A 13646-nucleotide genomic window follows, 5' to 3' on the forward strand; every position below is an offset into this window, starting at 1 on the left:
ATTTTGGCCTTCTTGCCGTAAGAACTTTCGCCTCTATCATGCAACAAAGTGTAATTTTTGATATTTTCAAGGATAAAAGAAAATTCTATATATTAGAATCGTTCAACCGATATGATGTAGGGTATTTTGTCGTTGGCTTCGCTGTACTGCAATCTATTATTTACCGTTATTTTGGTGCGGCTCTTATCTCATCTTAATGGTCTAGCATAGCATTTTTATTTTCTTCTTGAAGGTAACTGCTAAGCATTAGAAAAATACATCTTTCATATATATGTTAAGAAAGCGTGGACTTTCCTTTTTCTTGAAAGCAATTAGTTATGTGAAAACTTGCGCATATACAGAGAAATATATTGATATCATATAAACATAAAATATTGTTGCTAATAACAATTTGTCTCCATCGAAATAATATATGAAATAAAAGTACATTTCACGTCAATAAATAGTTTATGATTTTTTCAATACAACGAGAACGTCATTGCTGTTCTGTTTTGAAGAAAAAAGAATTTATTTTTAATTATTTTCAAGCGAAGAATATTGAGAATTTTTAGGAAGCAACGAAATATCAACGTAACGACAATGTCTGCCTTTAACGATAATGAAAGTGACAGCGAGTGCGATTTACGCGATGATGATATGGACACTTGCCGAGATTACGAAACGGATGAGGATGAAGCCAAGTTAATGGAGCCACCAAAAATCGAGGACGTTGTCTGTGATCTCGGCGATACATCTAAGGATGTAAAGCCAACCGAATCTGATGAATCGATGTTAGCTCTTTTGCCACCCGATCATCCGTTACTGGCCCGATTCCAGAAAGCTCTTAAAGAATACCTGCTACGCACAAAAGAACAACTGATAACTGAGATCGCAGACATCAATAGCAGAACGAAAGAGAAAGAGCAATTGCTTGAAGAGCAAGGCGTCACATTGTACGACTTGCAACAGGAGATTCAACGTCAAAACGAGCAATTGGAAGAGTTTGCTCTACAAATTGATGAACATGTAACGCAACGCCATAAAGAAGAGGAATCCGTCGCCAAATTAAAGGCCGAGTATGAAGAAAAAGCTGAATTAACTAAAGCCCAAAAGACCCTATACAATAGACGTATGGTCGAGTTGGAACATGTACAAGAGTTGGAGATTAACGTGCGTAAATGGGTCGATGATGTAGAAGACGAGGTCAAAAACGCAAAAGCCGTCGTCAGCCGTGATGCTCAGTTACAAAAGCAATTATCCGAAGAAAAGCGCAAATCGGATTTACTCTTTTATCATTTGGATCTGGAGGTGAAAAGAAGCGAAAAAGAACTTGAAATGGTTCAGAATGACGTTAAGGATATGGAGGAAGCTAATAATGTCCTTAAACAGAGTGTTAGTGCCGCAAACGCCGATTTGGAAATTCTTGAAAATGAACACAAACATCTGACGCAAGCTTGGTCCGAAGTTATAGTAGCCATTGCCCAAAGGGATCGGATTTTCAATGAGGCAAATGAATGTTTGAAGTAAGTAAAAGAGCAAGGGTTAGAAGGAAAAAGGAATATCCTAGTCGGTATATACGGAATAGTTCACATATTCAATACAAGACTTTGTTGAGACCACAGAAATCCTCAACGAAAGCAGACACAGGTAAACGGGCTTATAGGTAGAAGTGTGGAGAAGAAGAGGATATAAAGCATTTGTAAGTTTGACTATAACGCGCGGGTATCAGGGACGGCACCGGGCGCATTTCCTTACATCTGAAAGGGAATGATATACGTAACAGGGGAAATATATATATAGAGTCGAAATGGTCAACGCTGAGAATTTTCCTGTGGAAAGTTGTAATAGTCATTATGAAGCACATAAAAGCCACCGTTCAAAATGAGCAATAGATTCAATTTTATCATGTCCCATCCGTTTGTATGTCTGTCGGGGAGTGCTGGCTAAAAATTGAAGGTTTGTTGGTTTGCTCTGAAATTTTTGCCTTCATCTTGACTAGATTGATTTTATCAGGATGAGGATGATGTCGTCCGATCACACTTGCTTTGACTCTAATCTACCAAACTCCTCAGTTTTCACGCCACTTCTTCAAGCCACAGTATCTACCTGTTGCGTACATATTTACCCATAAATTAATGAATTGAGTTTCATCACAAGTAACAAAACTGAACGTGCGAGAAAGAGGAAACGTCTCCTTCTTTTGACAGAGCCATCTGAAGGAAAAATGATCCTAACAATGAGAGCCGAATGGATGATGATCTTTTCCGTGATAGCTTAACCCTAATCCGTTCGCGTGTTTTTATAATGAATCCTGAGCCTAAGGTTTCTTGTGTTAATTTAAAAGAGAATTTCAAAAGTTAAGCAAAAGCTTAGATAGATAAGGATATGTTTATATATTTATATGTTGCTGCGAACTTCTGCATAAATCATTGTTTAGTTAATAGCGCGTAAAGAAATTATCAAACATTATTGTCCTAAAATGGTAAACGCATTTCTATCGTAAAATCTCGATTCGACTGAGTCCTTTCTGCCTAGGAAACGTAATTTCTTCCTGGCTGTGAGACTGTGCGCCTGTGAAGCACATCATGGTCAGAATTATTATAAAAGCATAAAGGCTTAATTTTGACATCACGACTAACTCGAAACTCACATATATATTTATATATATAGATTGTTTTGTGTTAATTGTTAATTTAAAGTATCGTTGGTGAAAAATTTTGAAAACGCAACTAAATATTAATATAATTAAAAAATTCAAGTTGAAAGTACAAATGAACCTTAAAGGCATGGTCATCGTGCACGGATTAGGATTAATGCGAACTGAAGGCTATATACAGATCGTCCTCTGCTTTATTATATTTGGTCTGAATGTAGCAAAATTAATTCTGGCTGGGTGTAATGAGAATTGTGTTATCCCCCCCTCCCAAAAAAAAAAAAAAAAAAAGGAAGAAAAATACGCCTTCAAACATTAGAATATTTAATCTTTCCTTTTGGAATTTAATACCGACATGTTTGCAGCAAAGAAAAGGAAACGATCAAGTTAAGGGTCTCCGGTATACAGGCCATTAAAAAGCAAATTAAAAATGAATTGCTGGTAAGCGAAAGGCTTGAAGTATTTAAAAAACACTTAACGGAGGAAATGACGCAATTGCGAAAAGATTGTAAGTCTTTTTTTTTTTGTCTTTTTATTGAATAAATTCTCCTGTGGAATATAATAAAAAATGAAATGAGAAATTTCAGGTAAAACGCAATCGGACATCCTGCTTGGACTTGAGGCAAAATTGATGGAAATACCAAACTTATTGGATAAAACGGAAGCGGATCTTAACGAGGCCAAACGGGAGGGTACAGAGTTGGAGACAAAAATACGACGCTTGCAATGGGTGATTGACAAGTGGAATAATAAAAAATACGAACTGGAGGAGGCAATTTTGAAATTGGCTCAAGATCAATTAATCAATGACAAGGCAAGTGGTTATCGCTTGAAATTGATACGTAATGCCCAGGAAAAAAGACGAAGCATGGAATTGGCTCTGGCTCAAGCGCAAAATCAATTGGCTAATACTCTATTGGAAATTGATCGTTTTAAAGGCAGCAATGCACGACTTGGTGTAGAGAATGAACAATTGAAAGAGAATTTAAAACAATTGGAACTCCATGCCGATGAAATTAATAACGAAATAAAAAAGATACAGGATCAAACTGATCTTAAAACGATTCGTTTGGAGAAATTGATGAAACAATTTGATGAAATAAGTCATCCAAAAGGTGAGATCGAGACGACTATAGATGTCAAGGTAATTGAGAAATGCTTCTCAAATTTCTTTTAAAATCATTTTAAGATCTCTTTCACAGATTCAGCAAATGGAGAAATCTATACAAAGCGTTGAACAACAGACACGTGAAGGTCAAGAATTTTGGATAATGTTGCAAAATCATTTTATAAATTTGTCTCAAAAACGTAACAATCAACTTAATCAAACCCAAATGACACGAAAACGTAAGTTGTTTAAAAACAACAAAATAACACATCACAATACTCTCGAGTAAGGTGGACTCTTAAAAAACAACTTACAACAGCTGATAGTTGTTTCAAAATCCATTGTAGACATGGTTCAATCCATTATCAACGTCATTCGGTCTTAAGCCAACTTATGTCAGTGTACAATTTCGATGTATTTCATTAAATTACTTCAAAAGTAGTGACTCGAAACTTAAACCCAAATCATGGACACATAATAGATGAAAGGACGCACGGACGGACTTAATTTGATTCAACTAATGGTTCTAACAATGAAAAGAAGTTATGTTTAGCTTCGGAGGTATTCTTTAATGTCCAGCAATAGTTTACATAACGTATACTTCGAAGCAAGACTAAAGCAAAGATTAATTTACCCCATGTTAATAGGAAAATCGAAAGACACGTTTGCTGCTGTTGTTTTGTGTAGGTAATGATATCAAGAAAAGAACCTTTATAAACGTACTTCCTGTTATTTATACTACTGTGCCTACTCGCACCCAATCAGCTCCTCTCAGAACTACACTAAGAATTATATTCCAAAAAATAAGTCTCAGCGGTTTTAAGATTCCAAGACCTCCAAATTGGGGTTTTTGAATTTAACTTGACTACGGTAATAAGAGGAAACTTTATGCTTCATTCATTTTCCAAGATCAAGTTTCGAAGAGGATGGTTACCATGCCAAACGATAGCCCAATCTCGCTAAGTCCATTTCTCTACTCAGAGTATTTAAAAAAAAATGTATATTTTATGAGGACGTCGACGCCTATATCTACCTATACACTATAGATAGTTCGGAAACTAACTCAAATATCAAAGAATCCCCAGAGGACTTTTTTTGTACGAAAGTGTCTATGAGAAGTGTACTGCTATCCTATGGGCACGAAGTTATGGGAATGACTTTCTTGAATATATTTACGAAACACCAATCAATCTATTGGATCTAAATCTGCCAATCTGTACCATGCTTCGTCAAAATATCTCAAAAGTTGCGAACTAGAGGTTGAACACATGAAAACAAAACAGATAGACATATGGACAAACAAGTTTAAATCGATCAGAAAAGTAATTCTGAATCGATTGGTACAATAAAAGTCCCCTCTAACTCAAGTCTTTCTAGGTGTTGCACACATGCGTACGAACTTGATATACCTTTGTATCACAGTGATGTGAGAGATATAACAAATCTAACAAAAATTGTTGTTGTGTAAAATCCTTTCAAATCAATCAGCTTAAAAAAGCTCACAAGTTTCCCTTAGGGAAGGTTTTTATGAAATTGCAGTTAAAGTGCGTTAGAGGTGCGGACGCCTCCAAGAGCACAGTTTCGAGAAAAAGATGATCAAAAAATCGGAAAATTCAAGTAATGACTGCACCCATAAAAATCGAATTTTGACTTCGAATCTCTCATAAAAGCTTTTGGATATAATTCTGAATTGTTTGAGGAAGCAGCGTTACACCGTACTTCGGAAATCAATTAAACATTTATGCTTAGAGTAAAATCAAGCATGCGATCTCTTTTTCTAGCTAAGTGACAGAATGGTCCACGAAAACGTAGATGAAGTTTATTTATCATGCGTATGGCCCACATTCTGAGCCAGCCTCTCTTTAGAACAAATGTTTATGGGAGAACCGTTTTATTTTATTCTTTTTCAGAATTGTCCATTATTAAGCAAAAATCTCTGAAGATTGATCAGGACTTGGAGAATGCTGAAAATACATCTCGTGAACTGACCCGTGAACTGCGTCTCTACGAGTCAAAGTTGGAATTATTAAATCAGAAAATATCGAAACGACGTCAAAAGCATCAGTTCGAAGAAAATGAATGCCAGCTAGAACATGGCGAACTATTAGAAAAGCTCAAGGTATCTATTTAAAGATCAAAATGCATACACATACACATTCAAGTTTATTTTATTTGATTTCAGACGAATGAAATGAATGTGTTGAATTTAGAAGAGGAGATTAATGAATTGCATAAGGAGATTGGACGTTACAAGGATATCGTTTTAGATAAGCATCGTGAATGCTTGTCTTGGGAGACAAAGTACAAGCTTATCGAGGAGACGCTGCGTTGGCGTAAAGACGAATCCGCCCTAGAAAGTGAATTAGGTACCATGCGTAATGAAATTCACCGAATGGAGATTCGTTATCAACAATTGAAACGAACCCAGGAGAAGCTTATCATCGATCTCGAGCATGCCGTTATGCATCGCGAACAAATATTTATGGTTGCAACAATAAAGACAAATATCGAATCGCAGGAACACCGTCTAAAACAATCGAATCAATCATTAGAGCAAAAGTTAATTGCAATGCGAAGAAAGTTGAAACAAACCCGCCGCGATCTTAAACAGCTAGCCGAGCATCAAATAATCGATGCTCAGCATGAACGTCAACAAATTAAGGACGACATTAAACGATTGCATGCAGAAATGGAGCAAGAAGCTGCTGAGGATAAGAAAACACTTCAAGAAATTGAACAAAGCCTTCTAAAAAAGCATCAAAATCTCGAAATCATAGTTCGCAAGCAGAGTCGCGCGAAAGCCTACCGTCGTCTTACCAGCTCTTCGCAAACAGTGAAACCACCGCGCAGCGAGAGCAGCATGCAAGCTCAAAAGGAAAAGCAAACCGAAATTAATGAAAATTTGGTGGAAATTATTCAAGCATTTATGGCCGAAACGCCTGAAAAAACTTCCTTCTTCATGAAACTCTTACAAATTTTACGTGACTAAGCTAAGCGATCACTACTCTTATCATTCTTTAAAAGAAAAAAAAAAAATTTTTTTTTTCCTACTAATAATCCATAGACTACTTTGTGTTTTTCATCAGTTTGACAAGGAAATTTTTGGAAATTATTCTAAATGAAATAAATTTGAAAATTTATAAAATAATCAATCTCTTCACAATATGTGTGCTTGATGGTGAATTTTTTGAGACTATTGAAAGAAAGCTTCATGGAAATGAAGATGATATCGTCAAATTGTTATCGCGATATTCTCTCATATATTTTTCTCTCAGTACGATGTCTTCAGCAACTATTTAATGCATTTATATGTAAAGCATTTTTTGTTGTTTTAAGGAATTCAAACGCTAGCCAACCTCGAAGCTTTTTTAGAAATGTTGCCCAAAGTTTTTTAAATCAAAATTAAAAAATCTTTCTTGTGAAAAATATTCATCTTTTCATCTGAAGCTAATCGTACACTTTGTAATGCACAATTCTGGCAAGAATCCGCTCTGGCCTTAGGTCATTTTGCTCTTTGTTGTCACACATTTTTTAAACAGTTCAGGCTTATAATAGCAAAATTGCTATCCTTAGCAGCTACAAAAGAATTTTTTTAAATATCTTTCTGTTATACTCTACACGTCTTCTGGTACAATGATGTATTCAGATGTATGCAATTCCTTAAATGACTTTAGATAGATCCGCCTTTTATATTATTATACTGATCTCGACAAGTTTTGTCTTATTTACTTGCGTTAAGCCTACAGGTCGCAATGTTTTAGTTGTTTTGGTAAAACATGGATTGACCCAAGGCGAAACGCTATTAAAAATGGTTACGATCGGACTACTTTTTCGACCACTTCTCATACAACTCTTTATATTAAATCAATGTATAGATAACCGTAGAGTGGTGTAGGATATTTAATGGTAATAAGTCGGCCTTGACCATAAGCCAAAAGGGCATCTATCATCTAGATTTTTTTTTTTATTTCTTGCACCCTTCTGGTTAAAATCTCCACGACTATCAACACTTTTATTTCGAATCAGAATATAAAAATAAAAAAATTATGTTGGGGCAAATCTTTAATGCGCAGTAAGCAAGAAAATTATATTCATTTGTGGCCGGATTCGTTACACCCAAGACTTTTGCTTTGAAACCAAGAGTAGAAAAAAATACAAATTCCATATTTTATAATTTTGGGTGAACTAGGCCAATTCTCCCCATTATTGTACCAGGCAGTTCACGAGTAATGAGCAACGAACCCATCTTTTTCTTTTTATGCTTTAAAAGCAGATGCATTCTCAATTAATATTGCACTGTAAGCATGCCCTTTTGACCGATTTGGTCTATTTTCAATACTAACTTGCGTGCAAAACAACATTTATGCATATTCTGTGAACCGATACCTTTAACGATACCCGGTGGAATGCCATACACCTTCGGTGAGCAAAGAGACTGGCATAATAAGGTCAATGGAGAATTTTACGCCGATCAAAAATGTATATACTTTATACCGCTTCTGAAGTTCGCTTCCTCAACAACAGCAAGTACCCACCTTCTCGGTGGTAGGAACAAAAGCTATAACATCTCTTATAAATTCTGGACGCAACCACTGGCCAAGTAAAAATATGTTAAAAAGCTTTGGGTAATATTTGTATCAAGTTCTAGGTCAATGGCCATTATTGAAAGATAAGTTATTTCATTATCTATTTAGGTTTTTTTACCTAACGTAAATTTACGATCTTTCTTTGCCTATTGGAAGTTTAAGATGGACTTACAAACCATTGGTTTTCGAACTTAACCCAACAAGAGTGACAAAATTTCTTTGCTCTTTCGGGAAAATATTTTAAGATCCCAAACAATAGCGACTTAGGCTAACAGTTAGAGGGACAACTTCCATTGAATTAATGTTAATTCGATATCATTGCTTCAGTGCTAATCAAACACAACTACAGCCGGCATTGAAAGTCGAAAACGATGCTCTTTTGGTGCACGCAAAAACGACCAATATTTGCGTGGGCACTAGACCCCTTTAACACATAAAAATTTTTCCTCACCTTAAGTTATATTTATTCGAGTGTCTTACAGGAATATAATTTCCAGTAAAATCAACTCCAATTAACTGGAATAGAGAAAGATGGGAAGGAAACAGCATTCAGTCTTATTTATACAATAGCATCAGTTTTTAATCAATAATACATATGTACATGAAGTTCTGTTTTTAATTTTTTTTTTTTTTTTTTGTTGTTTCTTTCAATAATAATTATTATTCCTATTATTTTTATTTTTATTTTTTGTAATTTTTTTTTTTTTAAAGATACTTATATTAATAAATAATTTAGATATATTCAAATACATCATCATTTTGTTTTTCTCCCATCGCTTTTTCTCAATAATTTCACTTTAATTTTATTATTATTCAATAAGATTTTGATTTTATTAAATAACCATCATAAGTAGTGTTTATATAAAATTACACTTGTATAAAAAATATTTATATAAGAAATGATGTAAAACTTAAACAGAAAACAGAAAATAAAAGTTTATCTAATTTAAATGAAAATAATAATAATAATAATAAAAAATACTAAAACATATTAATATGCATTTATATATATAAAAAAAAGAACATAAAACATAGATGTATATGATTTTTATATATATATATATATATATATGAATGCGTCTCTTTTTTGTTTTGTTTTTCTTGTTTCTTTCATTTTTTTGTTCTAAAATACAACATAAAATTATTTAAAATTTATTTACTTTAAATAATATTAATATATATTATGTAATTAAGGAAATAACTAGAAATTAAATCGTATAAATTGTATAAATTGATTAAAATTAAAAAAAAAAAAAAAAAAATACTCAATGAAAAGTGAGAAAAATTCTATCTAAAAATAAAAAGAATATTAAGCTAAAGAGTGGATAGATACCTTTTTTTGAACAATAAAGTAATAAATAAAAATAATAATAATTAAACACTCAACATAATGCCTGATTATGTAATTGTGTGAAATCAATTACAATTTTTGTTATTTTTTCTTTTCTTTTTGTTTCAATTCAGAGTGAATTTCACTTTTTTTTTCCTTCTAACAATGTTTTGGTTTTCCATTATTTTTTGTCCTTGTCTGTCATGTTCATATAAGTACAAATATTTTTAACAAGTCTGCATACGTAACTGTACCATGCTTTTGTTAAAATAAGCTAAAGTAAAAGCGCCACCAAGACCGACCATTAAATACCATACGCCACCCTATAGGTATAAGGACTTTTCAAGATAAAGCTTTATATGGACAGTGATTGAAAAAGTGGCCCGATCAAAAGCGTTCGTCTTTTGGCCAAAACATCTGTGTACAAAATTTCATCAAAATATCTCAAAAACTGGGTCCTATAGATAGGAAATAGGACGGACAGACAAGCTCAGATCGACACAAAAAGTCATTCTGAATGGATCGGTATAATAAAAGTCTTTTGGGCGTTGCACACACAACTTAATATACCTTTGTATTACAAGAGCTGTATGGTATAATAATTCTACACATTCCCCATATTAAATCACATGCAACTGTTTAAGAAGCATTTCAATAAAAAACAAGCCAGCAAGACAGTTATATATATCGTGAAATGAATCTTTGATAATCAGCATCTCAAACGAATAGGCTATGAATGCAATATATTCACTTAAACGTTGCTGGATCATTTCACTGTATTTTCTTCTAGGGCAATAACTGTATCATTATTTAGACTATCAGCCGTTTTCTGAGACAGATATATAAGGGACATCAAAAGTGACAAAGCAATTTCTTCTCGTTTATAACTTGCATGACTTAACGTTCGTCACCTTGGGAGATACGAAACACCTTACCGTCTCTTACGACTAGACGGTGAACGGTCACAACACCAGAATACGGCCACATTATATTTGCGACATTTAAATCCGACACAATATTTTAATAAATATTTTCAATGTTAAAAGTAACAGTTTTGTACGCATATGTCCTCCTCCCCCACAAAAAAAAAAAAAAAATTTCTCCGCAAAACTTTAAATATAACTAAATCCAATAAAAGCTTTTCCAAAGTGACATTAGAAAGAAAAAGAAATAAATAAATAAAAGTTGCATAAGTTCTTTTAACATTCAATGTTTCAGCAGCCTTTTCCCAAATATAACAAATCGATGACAAGTTTCGTCGAAAGCTTGACTGAAAATGTTGATCGACTCGATCATAATACGAACTATATATGTAAGATATAAAAATGTGTTCCAAATTTCAAGAATGGTAAAGTTGTTAGATGCTAGTACCTTAAGACTTGAGTCTCAGAATTTATTTCGCTGGCTAAATTAATTAATATAACAATAATGATAATTGATTTTAAAAATGTGAACTCAATTTGCAAGAAAGTCCTTTCTGAAGAGCAATAGCTTGAAGAAAAGTCTTGCTTCACCGGGATTCGTATTTAGTTTTTCCGTGCCCTCTGTAAAGACACCCTTCAACCAATCTTTGCAATCGGAATAACAAAAAAAAAAAAAAAAAAGTTTCATTTCTTCGATTGCTTCCTCTTAAGTTTATAATATATCCGCCTGGGTGACCGAGTAGGCAAGAGTCTCGACTAGCAACTCAGTGGTTGTGGGTTCGAATCTCAAGTGCGGTAGAGTTTTTTAATAAAGGCCGATAGCCTTAGATGCTAGTGCTTTTAAGAGTTTAGTCTTAGAATTTATTTCTCTGGCGAAATTAATAATAATAATAAGTTTATAATAACTCAGATTTAAATTTCTTGAAGGAACTGCAATATGCTTTAAGCATTTCAACGTTAATTTTTGCCGAATCTTGAAGACGGCTTTTTGTGCGATTTATTAGAAATACATGGACGGAAATTAAACAGTTTTAATCAGTTGATTTTAGACTTTTTCAAAGTATTTTCTCACTTCTCTTACAGTTTTGATGAATCAATTTTTAATACTTTTAATGGAAATACTTGCAGCGAGAGTAAAAAAAAATTAAATTACATTATTATTGTACTTCCTAGGATTAGCAAGTAGGATGAGAAAGGCTGGCAATTAACACTATCGACTCCTCTTTTATGAAAGGTAAACTAAATCGCTAATCGAATCGCTTTATATAGAGTTGAATATTTTATTGATATTCATAGCTCTCCAAGTACTTTCAAGATATGTCCATAGGATTAGACGTTTCGAAAAATATTCTTTGAATACTGAAAAGGTTCTAGCATTGAAGAAGTATATGTTCAATGTTTACAATCGCTTATGTAACTGTGTAAACTTTTTCTTTTTTTTTGACTTTAACTAAAGCTGGAACTGCCACATGTTACAATCATCCACGCATTAACTTTGCCACAGACAAGCAAGAAAGAAGCAGTTTTTCGTAATATTTCTTATGGGTTTGATTTTGCTTAATCATTTGTTCAATAATATAACTCTGGTTCAAATGGTCACTTGACTCGATTATTTGAATTTCTGAAGAAAACCTCCTCCATATGATCATCGTCAGCTCCACGTTATTCGGGATCATATAGAGATTGAAGCATGAATGTATATCCCCGCTTAGATATTTTTAAGTGAAGGCGAGTCTTGTATGCATTGTAAGCTTTTCGTCTTTTCTTGCCAACTGACACACATATAAATAGTGAAAAAAAACTTTAAACATTTCATTTAAAAGAACTTTGACAATCATTACTATTTGCAGGTATTTGAATTAGATTTCTTACATAATTCTATTAAATGTATGTTAAAATTTTAATAATTAAATTATGAAATTTCTTTTATCACTGGCCGTGCGAATAAAGTAAAATTGATTTATTTATCTTGAAGTTTTGTTCGGAGAATTCGTTTGGTTTTATACATTCATTGATCTTAACGCTTCCCTATATGGTGGCCATAATGATTATTTATTTGTAAACAAAGAGTAAATTTGTCAAATTTAAAAAAATTTCTTTTAATGACTTTAATTGCTGTCGTTTGTTTTCTTTTCATTACAAGTTTTGTCATAATTTTGCATATTTTGTCACTTGCTTTCTTACATTACCAACTACGCACACATATATATCTATATATAAATATATATGCCTTTATAAACATACGTATACATATCTGCATATATAATACAAACGCAAACATGCTTTTATATATGCATGCACACACACACCTTTACGCGTGCACAAGAACATACAATCAGGTATATATGTATACACAAATACATAAATATATATATACAAATACGTATATATATATATATATATATATATATATATATATGCGCGCTTATGTATATACTTATGTACACATATAAGCGTATACGCATATAGAGGATGTGTGTGTGTATGCAAGTATATTCATATTTAAACCTTTACGCATTTGTACTATATATAATGATATGGGGGGTTAAGATATATATATATTGTAATGTATGTATATATGTATGATGTATGCAATGGTACGTACATAAATATATATAGATTCATACGCATATATATATATAAATATATATATATATATAAATATATACGAATGTACATACATATACAATACATACGCATAAATATATATAGGTTCATACGCATATATATATATATAGCATATATATATGTACGTATATACATACGCAGATTTACGCACACACACTCATACATATATACTATATAGACACATACTGATGCATTTCAATATATATACATATATATGAAGGTACAAAATCATATATAAATACATATGTGTTTATTTAGTTTCATTTAAATACACAATATATGTGATTTGTTTTTGTTTTTAATTACAATTTTATACTAAACATAAACATTTTCATACACAATTTTTTTATATAAATATCTATGCGTTTTTTGTTAGATTTCATTGTTATTCATATGTTATTATTATTAAGCCTTATGTTATAAGATTTAATTATTATTA

General features: G+C 32.6%; 1 protein-coding gene across 1 annotated transcript; it reads left to right on the plus strand.

Moving 5' to 3' along the window:
- The first annotated feature begins 579 nt into the window (after window positions 1-579).
- LOC119632890 (coiled-coil domain-containing protein 40) lies at window positions 580-7594 on the plus strand. The gene is made up of 6 exons (XM_038026045.1): window positions 580-1502; window positions 2998-3140; window positions 3220-3776; window positions 3835-3979; window positions 5651-5859; window positions 5923-7594. Exons 1-6 carry the CDS (start codon window positions 580-582, stop codon window positions 6727-6729), a joined length of 2784 nt encoding a protein of 927 aa, XP_037881973.1. The 3' UTR covers window positions 6730-7594.
- The last annotated feature ends 6052 nt before the right edge of the window (window positions 7595-13646 follow it).

The sequence above is a fragment of the Glossina fuscipes genome, unplaced genomic scaffold (assembly GCF_014805625.2).
Source record: "Glossina fuscipes isolate IAEA_lab_2018 unplaced genomic scaffold, Yale_Gfus_2 2, whole genome shotgun sequence".
Classification (NCBI taxonomy): domain Eukaryota; kingdom Metazoa; phylum Arthropoda; class Insecta; order Diptera; family Glossinidae; genus Glossina; species Glossina fuscipes.

Bases quoted from the DNA above. Each gene is read 5' to 3' on its own strand.
- LOC119632890 (XM_038026045.1), top strand. From the start codon at position 580: ATGTCTGCCTTTAACGATAATGAAAGTGACAGCGAGTGCGATTTACGC. The intron at 1,503-2,997 runs GTAAGTAAAAGA...ACATGTTTGCAG, and splicing joins GAGGCAAATGAATGTTTGAA to CAAAGAAAAGGAAACGATCA. The intron at 3,777-3,834 runs GTAATTGAGAAA...TCTCTTTCACAG, and splicing joins AGACGACTATAGATGTCAAG to ATTCAGCAAATGGAGAAATC.